The 18,442-nt window shown below is 37.1% G+C and overlaps 8 protein-coding genes across 8 annotated transcripts; 3 read left to right on the top strand and 5 right to left on the bottom strand.

Moving 5' to 3' along the window:
• Positions 1 to 161: 161 nt before the first annotated feature.
• Positions 162 to 2,343, bottom strand: DFA_01510 (DNAJ heat shock N-terminal domain-containing protein; the record flags this gene model as incomplete). Its single annotated transcript, XM_004359417.1, has 6 exons — positions 162 to 181; positions 304 to 713; positions 790 to 1,154; positions 1,248 to 1,431; positions 1,516 to 2,102; positions 2,185 to 2,343. The coding sequence occupies 6 exons, from the start codon at positions 2,341 to 2,343 to the stop codon at positions 162 to 164; spliced, it is 1,725 nt and encodes a 574-aa protein (XP_004359474.1).
• Positions 2,344 to 2,893: 550 nt separating this feature from the next.
• Positions 2,894 to 3,992, top strand: ppa1 (inorganic pyrophosphatase; the record flags this gene model as incomplete). The annotated part of the gene is made up of 3 exons (XM_004359418.1): positions 2,894 to 2,954; positions 3,182 to 3,616; positions 3,709 to 3,992. 3 exons carry the CDS (start codon positions 2,894 to 2,896, stop codon positions 3,990 to 3,992), a joined length of 780 nt encoding a protein of 259 aa, XP_004359475.1.
• Positions 3,993 to 4,314: 322 nt separating this feature from the next.
• Positions 4,315 to 6,111, bottom strand: eIF2a (eukaryotic translation initiation factor 2A; the record flags this gene model as incomplete). Its single annotated transcript, XM_004359419.1, has 1 exon — positions 4,315 to 6,111. The coding sequence occupies one exon, from the start codon at positions 6,109 to 6,111 to the stop codon at positions 4,315 to 4,317; it is 1,797 nt and encodes a 598-aa protein (XP_004359476.1).
• A 744-nt stretch (positions 6,112 to 6,855) lies between these two features.
• On the top strand, positions 6,856 to 8,025 carry DFA_01513 (uncharacterized protein; the record flags this gene model as incomplete). Its single annotated transcript, XM_004359420.1, has 2 exons — positions 6,856 to 7,542; positions 7,630 to 8,025. 2 exons carry the CDS (start codon positions 6,856 to 6,858, stop codon positions 8,023 to 8,025), a joined length of 1,083 nt encoding a protein of 360 aa, XP_004359477.1.
• A 191-nt stretch (positions 8,026 to 8,216) lies between these two features.
• On the bottom strand, positions 8,217 to 9,600 carry DFA_01514 (RabGAP/TBC domain-containing protein; the record flags this gene model as incomplete). Its single annotated transcript, XM_004359421.1, has 4 exons — positions 8,217 to 8,967; positions 9,047 to 9,066; positions 9,177 to 9,303; positions 9,329 to 9,600. 4 exons carry the CDS (start codon positions 9,598 to 9,600, stop codon positions 8,217 to 8,219), a joined length of 1,170 nt encoding a protein of 389 aa, XP_004359478.1.
• A 326-nt stretch (positions 9,601 to 9,926) lies between these two features.
• DFA_01515 (uncharacterized protein) lies at positions 9,927 to 11,209 on the bottom strand (the record flags this gene model as incomplete). Its single annotated transcript, XM_004359422.1, has 3 exons — positions 9,927 to 10,775; positions 10,863 to 10,921; positions 11,014 to 11,209. 3 exons carry the CDS (start codon positions 11,207 to 11,209, stop codon positions 9,927 to 9,929), a joined length of 1,104 nt encoding a protein of 367 aa, XP_004359479.1.
• Positions 11,210 to 11,482: 273 nt separating this feature from the next.
• DFA_01516 (uncharacterized protein) lies at positions 11,483 to 12,887 on the bottom strand (the record flags this gene model as incomplete). Its single annotated transcript, XM_004359423.1, has 4 exons — positions 11,483 to 11,670; positions 11,744 to 11,876; positions 11,967 to 12,216; positions 12,298 to 12,887. The coding sequence occupies 4 exons, from the start codon at positions 12,885 to 12,887 to the stop codon at positions 11,483 to 11,485; spliced, it is 1,161 nt and encodes a 386-aa protein (XP_004359480.1).
• Positions 12,888 to 14,441: 1,554 nt separating this feature from the next.
• DFA_01517 (uncharacterized protein) lies at positions 14,442 to 17,877 on the top strand (the record flags this gene model as incomplete). Its single annotated transcript, XM_004359424.1, has 6 exons — positions 14,442 to 14,572; positions 14,685 to 14,775; positions 15,597 to 15,679; positions 15,841 to 16,065; positions 16,260 to 16,373; positions 16,476 to 17,877. 6 exons carry the CDS (start codon positions 14,442 to 14,444, stop codon positions 17,875 to 17,877), a joined length of 2,046 nt encoding a protein of 681 aa, XP_004359481.1.
• Between the last annotated feature and the right edge of the window lie 565 nt (positions 17,878 to 18,442).

Genomic DNA, 18,442 nt, shown 5'->3' on the forward strand with positions numbered 1-18,442 from the left:
ATCTATATCTGTCTACTTTATTAAAGATTGATCTTAAAATCTGATGAGATGGGTTTGAGCATTTGTTTTTCTCCCTCGCTTTTTTTTTCACTCAACTTTAACATATTTCTTAAAATAGTATAGTTGGATATGGATTGATTAATATTATAAAGTTTATTATTTTAATTATTCATTAAATGTGCTGTATTTTTGTATTATTAATAATAGAATGGTTGTGTTTTAAAAAAAATAAGAGTGATAATAATAATATTTTGTTAATATTCAAATTGTTTGTAATTAAATTTAAAATACTATAGTACATACATCTTAAAGGTAATCTCATATATTCTTCATCACCAATTACAACTTGATGTAATTTACCTTGGAAGAAATAGGTAACCTTTAATCTCTTGAATTCTCCAATACGTGGATCCCAAAAGCCAAGAAGATCAGATTTTTTGTTGGCGTGCAATTCAAGCTTGCTGTCTTCTACCAAATATTGAAGTGGAATGGTGACATCAATATAAGATGGGAAGTCTGGGTGTTGGTCAGTAGGTCTTCCACGATCATCCAAAACTCCGTACCATGCCTCTTGTATAATTAAACCATTCTTTGATTGTTCAGTCGCAATCTTTTTCTCTACCGATGGTTTCATCAATTGAATATCTATAGATGATCTTTGTTTCTCTTTTTCCATTTCATGTATATATTTTTCTTTCTTTTCTTCAAGATTCCTAAATGAATTAAATGAAATGAAATTAATAAATCTACATACATATATATATATATTTAAATGATTGGTTTACATACTTTTTATCTTTACTCTTTTGAATTGGATTTAATACACAAAGTTTGAATAATGATAAAATGACAGATGGAACTGTAAAGAAGAGTAGAGAATGTTTATAGGATACTTGGGTAAAGATTGGGAATGGGATCTCAAAGGATTGGAACTTGTGTCTGATACCAATGACATACAAGAATTTTGATTTTGTCACCTTCATGCTGAAATCAATATCAAGAACCTTTGACAATCTTCTTGTGATTGATGTATTGAAACTACCAAATCCAAACCCCTTTGATGCAACTGTAAATGAAATAAATGTTCGTTTTGAAATTGGTAATTGTCTTGTCATTGATGTTGTTATTCCATTTCCATATACTCCTGTACTTGCCTAAAATATAATATTAATAAAATATACATTAAGATATTTAAATATATATATATAGATAATAATATATCTCTCTTTTTTTGTTTTATAACATACATTTACAGAAACATTTAATACTCTATTTTCTACATTTTTCTGCAATATTATACCACCAGACTTTCCTCCAATTGATAATGCAGCTTCCAAAATTGCACTCAACTCTGGGTTTATATGTCTTGTTAATGATCCCTTTATTTCAACTGGATGTAATCCCATTGATGAAAGTGTCAACTGACCCATTCTAATAATCAAACAAATAAATATATATATATATTAGTTTTATATAATATAATAATTCCGATTAACTTTAAATTAAATTACATACGTGTTCTTTGTAACTACAGTTTTAAGTCCAACCATTGATTGTAGTGGATAACCTTGATGAAAGTCGACAGCACAGATTGCTTGGACACGATGAGATATTGGTTTGCGTATAACTGTGCCACATCCAAAGGTTGCCTCCTTTTGAATAAAGTTGTGTTGAAACGATGGAATGATATCAATCTCACAAAAGCCAGTCTTGATGTTGTATTGTTGTTTGGAGTTGAATCGCTCCAAGAAAAAGGTCCGGTATTGGGCAAAGTAACCAATACTCACGTCTTGCTGACCCGTTCCGGTGAAACCGTCCATCTCACGCTCCTCTCTGATGCCTTGTTGAATCTTTCCCATTGCTCTGAGTAGGTTGTCAACCTCTTCATACTTGTTGATGATTGCCTGTGAGTTTGTTAGTCCATTGATACCATAGCGATCATAGATGGCACGTTGTTTCTCATCGCACAGTGTGTCACGTGCCATCGAGATCAATGCAAACTTGTGTTGACTCTCTTCCTTTAGGACAGGGTCTATTTGTTTGTCTGGATGATATGTAAATGCCAACTTTTTATATGCTACCTGTATCTCTGTTGCTGTTGCCTAAATTAACAAACACATACACAAGCAAAAAGTAAGTAAGTATAATGCATCATGTGACACATGTATAATGCAATTTACATACATTTCTAGGGACATTCAATACTGCATAAAAGTCTATGTTTTCGAAATCATCTACTTGATGTTCGTCGTCAAGGTCTTGTTCGTCATCTTTATCTTTGCCTCCTCTCCTGTTTGAATCCTTTTCAAACTGAGCAACTAGATCTGGTTCGGTTGTACCCATCTCTCTCCTAGTATATCTCTCTCTCTCCTAGTAGTTCTGTCTACCTACTACTATAACTCTGATCTACTACTAAATCTAACCTAGAGTATGTAGTAAATATACGATGGTGCACTTTAGTTGGTTGTTGGTTGGGTTGGTGAATGATGATCGGCAATACAATGTTTGTTAGTTGGCGCCTTTTTCAAAGTTCTGACAATGTCCCAAAAAATGTGATGAGTTTGAATCTCACGCAACACTTTACAATCTTGGTGACTGTGCTTGTAAGTCTATTCCCAAACAAAAAAGTGAGTGGTGTAACAAATGGTGAAACCAATAGATAGATACGATCCGTAACAAATACTTTGTATCATATTCAATGTGTCATCATCATCATTGAACACACTTTTTGTATTATATAACTCTCTCGATACCATCTTATTTTTTTATTTTTTTTTATTTTTTTTTTACTTCTTTTGTCTGTGTGATCATCGACAACATCCGAATGAAGAACATTCTCTTGGTTATTTTAATTAGTTTTATAATTATAAATCTTTATCCATTTAATAGAATCATGACTATTACAACAAAGCAAGTTGGTGAGACTGGTACTCTCGAATACAGATTATACTTTGGTAAGTCTAAAGAGACATGAATAGAGAGATAAATAGACAGAGATAGATAGATACGATCAAACCCGACCATCTACCAATCAAATCAAATCAGTCAAAGAAAAGTGATTGATGGTTGGTCGATTGATCGTGGTTGATGATCTTGTATTTCTCTTTCTTTCTTTCTTTCTTTCTTTATCTATTCAATTCAAAACGATTATTAACATTACTTGTTTTGCTGTATTATATAGTCCAAGATGGCAAGGCTGTATCACCATTCCATGACGTTCAAATCTGGGCTGATAAGACTCAAGGTATTGCCAATATGTTGGTTGAAATCCCACGTGGAACCAATGCCAAGATGGAAATCTCTACCAAGGATTTCATGAACCCAATCAAGCAAGACGTCAAGGACGGTAAGCTCAGATTCGTTCACGACAAGTACCCATTCAACTATGGTGCTCTTCCACAAACCTGGGAAAACCCATCACACGTTGACACCAACACCAACGCCAAGGGTGACAATGATCCTTTAGATGCCTGTGAAATCGGTTCCCAACAAGGTACCTCTGGTCAATTCAAGCAAGTCAAGGTACTTGGTGTCTGGGCTATGATTGATGCCGGTGAAACTGATTGGAAGATTCTTTGTATTGATGTCACTGATCCATTGGCTAGCCAAATTAACAGTAACTATCTCTAAACACTAATTATTATTATTATTATTATTATTATTTCAACCATGTTTACTCATTGTTAATTTCTTTTTTTTTCTTTGTAGCCATTGAAGATGTTGAAAAGGTTATGCCAGGAAAGATCAATGAAGTTTATACTTTCTTGAGAGATTACAAGATCCCAGACGGAAAGGGACCAAACCAATTTGCTTTTGATGGAAAGTTACTCGACAAGGATTTCGCCATCAAGATTATCGACGAAACCAACAAGGACTGGAAGTTATTGGTCTCTGGTGAAGCCACCAGCCCAATCTCTATTGACTCTACCTTGAAGGAAGGTGTCAAGACTCACGTCTGTGGCAAGGAAGCTGCTGAAAAGCTTAAATTGTGAATGTTGATTAAAAGTAAATTATAAAAAAATTGATTTAAAAAAACAAAAATACACAAAACTCTTTGAGAAAGAGAGAAAGATAATAACAATTGTTGTTTGTCTCTCTCTCTTTCTCTCTCTCCCCTCCCACAATATTATTATTATTATTATTATTAATTTTTAAAAAAGTATTTAAAAGTTTATTTGTTTTTAAAAAAAAAAAAGAGTAATTGGTTGATGGTTGGAATTAATTAATTTCTGGAGGTGTGGATTTTGATTTAATTATTAATGTGAGTTTTGATTTGATTTGATTATTTGTGATTATTTACTTCTTTCTTTTTTTTTATTGTTTCTTTAAAGTATCTAATTCATCTTGTAATTTTTTCTCTGTTTCAATGATACCTAATTGTTTTGGTGGAAGTGGGTCGCCATTGTCTCTTCTGGTTTTTAAATCTGCAATGTCTTTGAGTTTCTTTTCGAGGACAGCGATACGCTTGTCGCGCTGCTCCTCTGCTGGCGACTTTTGTGGTTGTGCGGCTGGCTTTGGTGCGCTGGTGGAGGTGTCAATGCCTGCACCGCGACGTCTGCCACCGGTGGGGACGGGCGAGGTGTTTGTGGGAGAGGTGGAGGAGGCACCGGTGAGTGGGATGTGGATTTTGAAGCCGGGTGGGTTGATCTCGGACGGCGACTGGACAGGCTTGGCTGGTGCGGCAGCCTGGAGTGCACGCAGACTGGGTGGCGTGTATTTTTGGGGTGGGGGTGAGCTAGTCTGCTGCAACTGGGTGGCGGACGGGTAGACGATGGGCAAGTCGGCAAAAGCGTGTGCCGATTGTGGACGCCAGAGTACTTGGTAGAGCTCGGGGATGTCTTGCTTAAAGACGATCGATCCGTCGTAACGGAACAACTTGACACCATTGTCGACACGGATACGTGGTGACAGTACGGCTGTCAAGAGATGCACAGAATCGGCAGCCCATTCAGTGTAGACGGCGCAATGAGCGGTGGTAGATGCGACACGCTTGAACTTGGTGAGGTCCCAAAAGTCCATGTCTCCTTGCAAATTGCCAAAACCACCCAACATGAGCAGCTTGCCGTTGGGAGAGAAACGGACGGTGTTTCGGGGCAACGAACCAAAGTCGATGATGGGTGCACCCTTGGCGTTGAACATGGTCGACTGGAAGGGGTTGCCGTAGCAGACGACAAAGTTGTTGCAGTGTGGTGCCCACTTGACGTCGTGGATGGGACCCTTGATGCCGAGCGAAAAGGAGGTGCCGTCGAGCGACAAGTACCACAGACCAGTCTCGCCATAGTAGCTCTTGCCGGTCTTGTCCGTGTCGGTGGCCGTGTGAATCAAGAGAGCGTCACCCGAGCAGTTCCAAAACATCTTGGCCTCGTTGGCCTTGAAAAAGGAGATGTGCGAGTTGTGCTCGTTGGTGTTGGGGTAGGTGTAGATACGACACATACCGGGGATGGCACCCTTGCGCTCGGGCACAAACACTGAGAAACGGTATCCACCGCGTTGCTCTCCTGGTGCAAACTCAAACGATGCCAAGTCGGGGAGACGCAGCTTCTTGGCGGCGAGTCCAATGTTACGTCCGTTGTAAAAGTGTATCTCGTTTTGCACCAAACGGCCGGCGAGCATCTCGTCGTCGGTCCAACGCACCAAAGGCCACTGATCCTGATTGCAGTAACGTTGGCCGGTTTGATGCAACACCTTGCACGTGACGAGATCCCATACGACCAAGTTGCTGTCGTTGTTGTTGAGCTCGGGCGAGCAACGTTCCCATGTGAGCAGGAAAGAGTTCATGGGCGAGAACGACACAAATGAAACGTTGGGGCGCTCAATACGAGCATACACCTCGCAGCTCTCGCTACGACGCACCTCAATGTGTGTCGTGTGGACGTATGCAATCAATGCGCCGTCGCTCGAGTATTCGATGTGTTTGCACTCTTGTGCTTGGTCCGAGTGGTAGAGCTTGTCGTTCTTTCCATATGCTGGTGACGTCTGCGACTGCACAACCGTCTTTGATCTAAGTGTAAATTGTAAGCTTGGTGACGATGACGAGGATGATGAGGTGTCGGCAGCAACGTTGGCAGTTGTTGGTGCTGTCGATGCTGTTGAGGTTGTACTTGTACTCATTCTTTTATCTTCTATCTTCTTTTAATTGTCGTAATGTAGTCTCTTTGTCTTTTTCTTTCTTTCTTTCTTTTGTTATATTATCCTTCTTCTTCTTCTTCTTTCCTTTTGTTGTTTACTTTCTTATTATTCTTATTATTCTTATTTACTACAAACACACCTAACTACTAACTAAACTAACGAGATCTATTTACACTTGTGGGTACCGAACAAAGTAGTCTTCTTCTTTCTCTCTCTCTCTTCTGTTGATTGATGAAGAGTCCACACTTTGCAAAACAACACCACCTCCCAAACTTTGTCGATAAAAAAAATTTAAAAAAGAGTATTATTCTTTTCCATCTCCCTTTTTAATCCACCCTTGATCAATCCAGTCCTCTCGCCCACTCCACTGGGAAACCGAGTGGAATCTAAATTAAATTCGGTAGGGTAGTTCTCCAATACCACATGTATTACACAAAGATGGTATAATACCACACTATTAAATCAAGATTTTAAATAAAGATAGTATAATTAAATATTTTGGAAACAATATTAATAATAATAATAATAATAAATAAATAAATAAATCCAAAAAAGAAGATGAATAATAATAAATTATAAATATGACTTTCCTCATGTTTAAATAAAAAAAATTTTTGAACAAACTTTTTAATTTAAATAAATATTAACAAACGCAAACTCTGATTCTTTTTTTAGTGTTAATCATTTCAAGTTTGCACTAACTTTGAAGATATCGTTATCGACAATATGAGTGATCCTACCTCATCATCAAATAACAATGGAAATTCTGTATATAGTAATGGAGATCAATCAATAGATAGCAATAACAATAATAGTAGTAGTATAGATACAAGGATCAATGACAATTCACCATTTCAAGCACTTAAAAAGCAACAACAAAAAGCATTGAGCAATAACATTAACAATAGTAATAATAATCTTACACCACTATCAACGTTGTTATCATCAACAAATATAAATTCACCATCACCTACGACACCTTTATCAAAATCAACAAATAGTAATAATAATAATAATGTAAACAACACTAAAACTACTGATACTGTCAAACTAGTAGCATCTAATCCAAATGTTACATTGACATCAACAACAACAACAACATCATCGACACTAGGTTCAACTACAACTATCGTAGCACCAACAACAACATCATCAAAATCAACAACACCGACTACATTGGCATCTGCAATTCATTCATCGAGTAAATTGTCTCTTCTCCAACAGGGACCACCTCAATTATCACCATCTGCATTGTTTGGTATCATAGAACCACAATTATATCGGTCCAATTCCTTTATACCCGTTAATTTTCCCTTTATTAAATTATTATCACTTAAAACCGTTGTACAATTATCACCCGAAGTCCCTATCAAGGCTGTTACTAGCTTCTTGGAAGAAAATAATATTAACCTTGTATGTTAAACTAATAACAACAAACAAACAATCAAACTCATTTCATACAAAACTAACAATTGTATGTTTTATTTTCTTCTTTTTTAGATACATCTTGGATTAAAAGCATGGAAAGCAGATGCATCATGGAAACCAGTTACAGAAGAATTAATTAAAGAAACATTAGAGATTGTATTGAATTATGATAATTATCCATTGATGATCACTTGTACAAGTGGTATTCATCAGACTGGTGTATTGGTTGGATGTCTACGAAGACTACAAAATTGGAATCTAACATCGATCTTGGTGGAATACGGTAGTTTTACCGGTCAGAGCAACACTAGATATGTAAACGAACAATTTATTGAACTTTTCGACGTTGATTTGGTTACTCTTCCAACAAGTAATCTCCTTCCCAATTGGTTTAAAGAACAACAAAAAATGCTTGAAGAAGAAGAAGAGGAAGAAGAAGAAAAGAAAAGAAAATTGGATACAATATAAATCAATTTCATTATTATTATTATCTATCTAAATCCACTAGATCTATTTTTGATTGATTTTTAGTTTATAGTTTAAATATTTATTATTATTATTATTATTATTATTATTATTATTATTATTCTATTATGAATCGCATGTATTATTAATATTATCTATTCTTTCTATCTATCTATCTTATCTTTATATTAAATTTAGATTGATAAATTTGAAATCTTTTCGGTAAGTTCTTCTGGTGTGGATTCTTCCTTTTTGTCAGAAGCAGCGGCGGCTGTGAATTCATCAAGACGATCTTCATATTCTTCCATAGAGATGACTTTGTGTGATTCCTTGTGACCTCTTTCGTCTTGGTCAATGTCAAGACAGTCTTGGCAGACGACGGCGGCGCATTCAATGCAGTATGCCTCTGGGAGGTTATCGAGACACCATTGGCAATCATCGATGATGACGACGGCTTCACGGGCCTTTTGGGCGGCAGCAAGACGTGGCTTGACGATGATTTCGTAGGATTCGGCACGGAGAATATCGAGATCAAAGTTCTTGAGACGGTCTCTGTACGATGGAACGTCGTCGAGAATACGTCCAAAGACAGCATTGTCTTTGATGACACTCTTGTCGAGTCTGAGCAAAGCAAAGATAGTGTCGGTATTTTTAGTGGCCAAAATCTCCTTTTCCAAGATGCCGCACAAGGCAAGACCAAAACTGAGCAAAAAGTTACGTCCACCCTTGAAGAATTCGTCAAAGTAACGGAAGAGCTCTTGGAATGGCAAGCAATGTACGCAGAGACCGAGGAACCAACGTTGGCAGATGGTGCCAGCCTCAATCAAATTTTCTTGGAGGTGTTTGGTGACGGCTGGGTGCACCTTGTCGAGGATCTTAAAGAATGTTTGTGCCTCTGTGCCAAACGAGACGGCTTCAGCTCTCCAAAAGCCTGGCAACAACATACTATTAATTTTCAATAAAATTGCAATCGTTTCTTCTTCATCCAAAGTCAATAATAAAAAGCTGGTTACATATGAAATACCTTGTTGATAATCTCCAATACTAAGAATATAGATAGATTATTCAAAAAAACCATCACCAAAGTCAATATTGATCCATATGTAGAATATAGTTGTTGAAAATGATAATTTAAATTAGCAATCTTGTTTTACTTCTTCTGCTTCTTCTTCTTCTTCTTTGAATTCTTTCTTCTCTTCTTTCCTCTCTTCATCTTCTTGACATATGTATTCAATCTCTTGACCGTTCGTATACGATGTGTGATTATGACTATGACTGTGACTATGATGATGATTATGATACTAACCTCTTGCTAATATAATTGAGGATACGGACTAACTTCTTTTTACTGTCTTCATTGTGAAAGGTACGTTCAGCGTCGAGAATAAAGATACGATCAGGTTCTTGAGTTCCATATTCTATTTTAACAATCTCTTCTTTAGACATTCTTAGGTATTCTTTCCATTTGGCAGCACGCTCTACCAAAGCATCGATACCTTGTTCCTTGATGTATCCTTGATCCATTGACAACAATGGTTGCTTAAACTCGTCTTCCCAAAAGTTTGGTAATCTTAACATCTTTTATAGTCCTCTTTTATTCTTAAATAATAGTAATAAAACAATAAACTAACTATTCTTCTTCTTTATAATACAAAATTAAGTAATAAATAAATATAAATAAAGTAGTATTCTAAAAAAACGAATGTTCATAGATTAGAGTGTTTGTTGGGGTTTCAAAAAAAAATCAAAAATACTTTTATTATCTTTCAAAATCAATTGATGAATTTTCGTTGTTTGTTTAATTTTATATATGTAATAAGATAAGAGATAATAATGTATATACATTTTAGGTTTATTATTTTAAAAGATCACAGGGCATTAGAGCAAGAAAGTATTATTTATACTTATACTTGTCCGCTGCTTCCAGATGTAGAAGAGGTAGCAGAGGTACTTCCGCTATTACCAGAGGTACTTCCACTAGATCCAGAGGTAGAAGAGGTACCAGAGGTACTTCCGCTTGAACCAGAGGTACTAGAGGTACCAGAGGTACTTCCACTCGAACCAGAGGTACTACTACTACCTCCACCTGATGTGCTTCCACTAGTGCCAGAGGTGCTAGAGGTACCGGAGGTACTGGCACCGGAGGTACTTGCACCAGAGGTAATTGCACCAGATGTACTATCACTATTTCCACTAGTACCAGAGGTACCAGAGGTACTGGCACCCGAGGTACTGGCACCCGAGGTACTTGCACCAGAGGTAATTGCACCAGATGTACTATCGCTCGATGTAGTAGTTGATGATGAAGAAGAAGTACTAGTTGAAGAACCAGTGAAATAGTTCATATCAACATAAACACCACATTGTGATTTGTTTTCGTCATATTGCTTCATGGCTGGAGTCTTCCATCCGGCAAATTGGAAGAACTTTGGATCACTAAAAGAAGGATTGCCATCATAATGAGCGTACCACAATGGATATTGCGAGAGTGATGAAAGTGAACCAACTACAAGAGGCCATTCTCCACTAGAAGTGTAGATACCTACATTGACACCGAGAGAAGCGGCAGTTTGGACGGCTTGAGTCACAAAGGCAGTGTTTGCAGAGGTACTACCCCAACATCCAGTGCATTGCTCGACATCAATCCAAAGTGTACCAAAATTAACACCATTTGATTGACAGTAAGAAACCAATTGCTTGACTGCAGAACTAATTGGATTATTACCACCGCATTGTGAACAAAAGAATGCATACTATATATAGTAGATTGAAATATATACAAATTAGTAACAAAAAAAAAAGAAAAGAATGGGGGTTCTATAAACCTTTTAAATACGTACGACATCAATTGGGCTAGAAGCAAATCCTGAAGAAACTGCCAATTTAAATGCAGATGCCACTGTTATTATTATTATTATAATAGTCATAAATCAATTTGGTTAGTTATAATTCTCTGTTAAAAAAACTCAACAATTAATTGTTTATACATACAATGTTGATTTAATCCGTGACCACCATCCCAGCCTTGGATAATTAACTTTTGATTAAGAGATGCCAAACACTTTAAATCAGATGATGTAAGAGTGCCCGATACATCCATATTAACGTCAACTGCATATGATGCATTGACAATAGATTGGGTGCACAAAGAGATAATTAAAAATAATGCTATTATTGATTTATTCATTTTTTGCTACTATCTATAATGTGAATAATTAGAGAATGAATTCATGTTGAGAGAACCCAAACATGTTCCTAGTTGATGATGTCACGATTAAATTACAGAATTTTAAAAAATGAATCGAATTCCGTTTAGTAAGATATTTTTGATATTTCGTTATCCACTGATCGAGACAACCGGTCTAACCAAAAATATGAGGTCAGAAATGCCCCTCAAACTTTTCCAAAGACTAGTCTTGGAATTCCTTTTTAGTACCAAATTTATTTATTATACAATCGGTTACATCATTGAACATGATCCTTTTTCCTTTGATGCCTTCTCTGGAAGGCTAACATTAATTGATTTAAGTCGTTTCTCAAGACCTAGACTTTTGTATGAATCGGTTTGTGATACCGTTTGGATATTCTTTGCAATATAATACACACATTGGTCAACAAATGTTTTAATATTTAAAGATGATGCAATATCTAAAAAAAAATAATAATATATCTATTAATATATAATCTACAATGCATTGTATGATAAAGAGGGTAAACTTACCATAAAAGATTGAAACATTGTCATCCTCAATTCCAGATATTAAATACTCTACAACCAAATCAATAAATCGATCAATATTTTCAGAATGAGCCAAAAATAATAAATCAATGGCATTATCATTATTAATATTTAACTAGACATGGATAAATAGATAGCAAAAATAATTAGTAAGTAATAGGTGTATCTTCTCCTATCTTTTCTTTTCTTCTAGAAAAAAACATACTCTATCAGTATACAAATAATGGAGAAAAGTTAAATAGGCATCGGGATCGGAATCGTGTATGTAAATGGTATTATTAATACCCTCTTGAAAGTTTGATTCCAATTGGTTTTTAAGTTTTGGTGAACGATTGACAAGAACACATTTATGTGCTGAAAAAGTGGCGCTGGTAGGCTCATGGTCATTTACATTGCTGGATACACATATCTTTACATCAGAATATAAGGGATTATTTACAAAAAGGAATAAATGACTATAAAAAAAATAAAATAATAATAGATAAAAAGTTAATAAATAATCTAATATATTTAAATTTATCTATTTATAAACATACTTTGGTAAAGTTAAATCATCAAAATCATTATATAAAGATTTTAAATATTCATTTAATCTTTTAATATTTTCGAAATGGTCTTTGGAAATATCGATAATATTTGATCCACCATCCAATGGTTCTAAAAAGTATGGTGATCTAGCGAGGAATAGTTTGTGTGATAGTGTGGGAACTGTTGTTTCCACGTCGACTGATTGCTGTTGTTTGTTGGATGTGAGAACCACCTCACAGTCGGTGCAACTGTTGGAGGTGTATATTGCTTCAATGTCGTCCTTGTAGGTTGATGGTCTGACAGTGACGATCGAGGGGTAGAAACGAAGCGCCATCGACGATCGACCACCAGCGGCGATTCTTTTGATGGGCGACCCGTCGGCACCGACAAGGATACGAAGGTTGATGGGGACGGGGACTGAATCGGTTGCTTTTTTCTCTGTACAAATTTGGTTGTAATCGTTCAATCCCCATCCATAAACATTACCATCACTCGTGACAGCGATGCAGTGGTAGCTGCCACACTCGACCTGTGTCACTCTTTCGTTCATCAGCGACTCGCCAATACGGATGGGTGTGGTCGTGTCAATGTCAATCATGTTGCTAAACATCTGGCCGATCTGGCCCTGCTTGTTGCCACCCCATCCAAACACCTCGCCATCGCTCGTCAGCGCGACGCAGTGCTCAATACCGGCACTGACCTGCATAAAGACGGGTTTGCTGCGACGCGTTTTGGACAAGACGACATTGATCTTGGTTGGCGTGTAGATGCGATCTGTCACACCGGTGCCATCGGCATTCTTCATCGTGTTTTTGATGCCGCATTGTCCCAGCTCGTTGTTTCCCCAGCTGTACAACTCACCATTCTTGGCGAGGACGGTGAACCCTGTCCCGGCCGATATCGACGTGATGTCAGACGAGCGAGCTTGGTGAGTCTGCAGCAGCGGGTTGATGTTGATAAATGTCGGTGTTGCGAGCTTCTCTGTGGTCGGGAGATCGCCCGATATCTGGTATGTGCCATTCGCGCCCATCGCATAGACACATCCGTTGATCAGCGACAGCACAGTGTGGTCGGCACCGCACGACACCCGTTCCACCAACCCGTCGATCTCTTTGGCAGTGACGAGTGATGGCACCATGCGATGTTCGAGGTCGCCCAGTCCCAGCTGTCCACTATCACCTCTTCCAAACGTAAACAACGACCATTTCTCAGTGACGAATGCGCTGTGAAACGATCCGGCGGCGATCCTCACCACACGCATGCCGCCGCTGTCAATTGATCGCGGCACCGACACTGAATGCTCGGTGCTGATGCCCAGTCTCCCATATCGACCCTTTCCGCAGGCATACACCTTTCCTGCCGCCGACAGCATCAGAGTGTGTGACAGTCCAATCGCCACATTCGCCGTGTTGAACGTCTTGACGCCTCCAATCGGCGACGGCGACTCGACAGTCTGTCCGTCACCATGTGTTATCTTGCCAAGCTGTCCCTCGCTATTCCATCCCCACACCAAGTGTTGGTCAGGTTGTAATCTATTAACGAGCTCTATCGCATCTACTGAACTAAATAGTCTACTCATTACTCTTTAAGATAAAGATTATCTACTATCTATCTACACAGCATATATATATATATATAAATAAATAAAAAAAAAGGTTAAACAAACAAGTTGTCGTGTGTTCTCAAATTGACAAAGATGATGAACAAATCGCAAAGTCGGTAATTGAAAATTTATCATCGGTTGGGTCATTGGATTCAATTTTATACAGTATATAAAACCAAGGCCGGATGACTCAATTTTCAAGTTAAATAAAATGATGTGACAATTATTATCTTACCTTTAAAGTAATCGATGTTGCTCGGTGTTGGTATTTTCAAGTACTTGTTTCCCAAGTCCAAATATACTACTACTTACTATTTGTCATTCATCGAAATTACTTCCAACCAACATGGGAAAAAATTTAAAAAAACACAAATTTTTTCAACCCTATGTTGATAACAGTCTTGATCGATTCATCTTAAATGAAGGATACGACGGTAGAACACATAAATATATAAATATATAACTTTCAATCATATGTACAGTAGTAGTAGTAGAATAGTAGTGGTAGAGTAGTAGTAGTATAACAAGAGATAAATATATCATCAAAAAATGAGAGGTAAAATCAGACGTCATTTTCATTGTCTACATTGTTTGATGTGGTTGCCCATTCATTGTCTGTTAATAGCCTTCCTCGTTTTAATGAGTATTAAAATATCTGGTGGTTTATATGATTTCTCATGGTAACTATCGAAAGACAGATATATCATCTAGTTAGTTGATCAGTTTAGTTAACACATATGTATCACTTGATACTTCTTTCTTCTCTTCTTTCTTCTTTCTTCTTCTTAATAGGATTAAAATATTTTCACCATTTTGGTGTGCAATGGCAATTATTACATGGTTTATATTAGCTATAAAACATGAAGATGAATTCAACTACTTTGTATGGGGCGTATTGTTTTGTGCCAACCTTGTCGTCTTTTCGATTACATTAGCAATCAAATTGGAATCATATTGGAAGAATGAACATGGAAACTTGTCGTGGTGGGGTGCTATGATACCGTTGTGGGTGTTGTTGGCATTGGTCAACTTGATGCGACGTGACAAGAGAAAGAAAGAAACGAGTAAAGATATGCACTCGTTTAGCGAATGGAAAAAGATGATTGAAATCCACCTACCCAACTTTATTGTCAGTTTGGCAGTATTTACAGTGTTGCAGGTCATCCATCTCGAAGGTTTGTGCCATATTGACTGGACACTCCGGTTCATCCCATTTTTTTATTATATTTTTGTGACGCTCAGCTCGCTTGTAACGTTGGTTTTCCTCGACAAGCTACACGGGTATCTCTACATCCCCTTCCTCGTCTCGATTCACTTGGTGCTCGTCTATCTCGGCGGTCTCGATATTATCAAAACTACGTCCATCTCCACCATTCTGATTCCAATCTATTTGATGGAAATGATCATTATTTTCAATGGTTTCTATCTTTTATTGGCTGTATTATAATAAACTAAATAAAAATAAATCTCTACGTTATGTAAATATAATCAAACTCTTGAATGGGTGAAACATCTATTTATGTGTGGGGGTTTGCGAAAGAAGAAAAAAAAAAAAAAACAAAATTCAATGAGCTCATTACAAAAGACAGGGAATGGTAGATTATTCAAAAACCATTTGATAATCTTTCATGCGATGAGATAACAAGGGAAAGCGATAAAAAGATAGAGATAGTTTAGTTAGTTAGTGTTCTTGACTGTATATAGAGAAATATGAGTAGCACAACAGAGGAGATATTCTCCGTGATGTCTTTTTTAAAAGACAATAACTTTACCTCATCATTAATAGAGTACGTACACTAGCAATAGATCAAACACAGCGAAAACAATAGAACCTTTTATTTAGAGTTAAACAAAGCTACGCTTCGCAAGGAGAACGGGTTTACTCATTATTTTTTACTAAAACGAACATTTTCTCTTTTTCTCTCTTTTTACTTAACTTTACATTCAGACTTCAGAAAGAAACTAAAATATACTTTGATTTGAACTATGTTGAGGAATTGATTAAAAATAGCAATTTTACAGACTTGGAGGGTTATCTCAAAAGTTTTATCATGTCTGAAGACGAATGTACGCAGGTCATATACTTTCATTTTTATATTGTATGGTACAACTATAAACAATCGAAAAACCAAAGTCCTGGCGACATTTGTCAAAAGTTGCTCATGTCCTCAATGTTTGGTCAGCCTCTGTTTAAAAGTTTTTTTCAGCAAATGTACGTAAGAAAAAAAACATCACCCACCACTGAATTTTATTGTTGTGAGATTTTTACCCCTATTGAGTTTCGATAATACATACCTTCAGGAAAAGGTTCACATAAACATGCACAATTTATATTTAACTTTTTTTTTTTTTTTTTATATTAATTAGGAACCAAAACCTAGAAATCTTACCTTCAAAATTCACACCAAGCCGGTTAATGGGCTTAATAAAAACCTATGTCATCGATTATCTGAGTTTGACGACTAAAATAACATTTCCAGAGTATGTATATAATTTCTTCACTAGCTCACAGAGTTAGACTCACGAACCATTTTTTTTTTCCACACTTTTTTTTTTTTTTTTTTTTTTTTTTTTTTTTTTTAGAATTAAAATACAATTTACACCAATTACACAATCATTTCAACCTGTAAAAAGTTCAACACCTTCACCAACACCTTCATCATCAACATCGGTACCAACTCCGACTACAACATCATCATCATCATCACAAACCAGTTCAACATCATTTGTACCAATACCTTCTCCATTCAACCAAACTCCTTCGTCAACATCTTCTTCTTCTGTACCTTCGCCCTCTTCGCAGGGTCCTTCGGCGGCTGTGCCAGTTATGCCAAAGATTGAGCCTTTCAGAATCCCAATGCTAGATCCAAGAATCTCTAGCAACGATTCTCGTGTGGCAAAGCTTTCTTCAGCTTTCAAACCCCAGGTATCTTCCTCAAGTGCGTCGGCGGCGCCCAATGGTTCGTCTTCATCTTCTTCATCCTCTTCTTCTTCTCCTTCTTCGTCCTCTCCTCCGAACCATCATTCGACTCATGTTCCATCTTCGTCGTCTTCGTCTGCCTCCTTCTCATCCTCATCTAATTCCCCTAATCATACTTCTCCGCATCCCACAGCCTCTACTGTTGCTAGTTCTGCAAATGTTCCTCCGACCCAAGTTCCATCCAACTTGTCCTCGTCTTCTTCTATTTCTCAGCAACAATCACATCCAACACAACAAAACCCCCATCCTCAACAACCAGTCCCTCATCCGCAACCACAACAACAAATCCCTCATCCTCATCCACAACAATCTCATCAAACACAACAACCAATCCCTCATCCGCAACCACAACAACCACATCAAACACAACAACCAATCCCTCATCCTCAACCACCACAATCACATCAAACACAACAAATTCCTCATCCACAACAACAAATACCACATCCTCAACCACAACAACCAATCCCCCAGCCCCAACAATTTTTTTCACAAATCCCACCTCAACAACCCCCTCCCCAACAACAAATCCCTCTTTCCCAGCCTTCTGGTGCCCAGGCTGCCCCATATTACTATTATCCAAACTATTTCCAACCAGGATATCAGTATGCGTATAATCATACTCAAGTTACTCAACCCACTGGTTTTTCTTATCCTCAACAACAACATCCACCTCAACGCGAGTCACCGCAACCCCAACAACATCCTCCTCAACAACTTCCTCCCCAACAACCTCCTCCTCAACAACTTCCTCCTCAACAACCAGAACAACCAGCCAAAATAATAGGAAGTTCATCGCTTGTTAGAAAAGTCTCACTTTTCAGCCAACCTCCAAGTTCTGCGACTTCAAACTTTGGTGGTTCTCCCTCGGAAAATGAGGAGAATTCTAATCAGGAAGTAGATATGGAGATTGATCAAAAATCCGTCACCGGTAACGAATATTCGGCTTATAACCCCATAAAGATGGTGAAGTTGGTTCGAAAAGCAAATCCTTTTACTGCTTAACCACTTCAGATCAAAAGGTTAGTAGTTTATTGGCCTCTTAAGAGTGTTTCCAAAAATTGTAAGTACATTGTATAAATTTTCGTGAGTTGAGTGATTCGGAGGTTTCCAAGTCAGATTTATCTAAAAAAAGTGTAAGTACTTTGTTTTCATGAATAACGCAGAGATTAAAACTAACACAATCTTTTGTCATTTTAATAAAGTCTGAAATTCTAATTTAATTATTTTCCAAACAAAAAAAGAGTAAGTACCTGAGATTTTCTTGAGTTTATAAAATAAAAATGATAATAACCTCGATAAATTCATAAACTTACCATTTTTATTTGTAACGTTACCAGTTATTTATTGTAGATATCCCCCAAAAAATCAAATACCCCCCACTCACAAAAGTCAAATGAGAAAAAAATAGAAGTTCTAGAACGCATCAAAAAAGAAGATTAGAAGAAACAAGTTGTTTATCAAGATTAAAAATTATTTATGTAACCTATTCATTGTAGAAGATGAGTATGGAAATAAACCTCGAAAAAGCCATCAAAAATTTGGCCTTAAACAAACCCAAAAAAATAAT

This window comes from Cavenderia fasciculata (assembly GCF_000203815.1).
Source record: "Cavenderia fasciculata unplaced genomic scaffold Scf_Dfasci-F-a-25c12.r2-5, whole genome shotgun sequence".
In the NCBI taxonomy this organism is placed as follows: domain Eukaryota; phylum Evosea; class Eumycetozoa; order Acytosteliales; family Cavenderiaceae; genus Cavenderia; species Cavenderia fasciculata.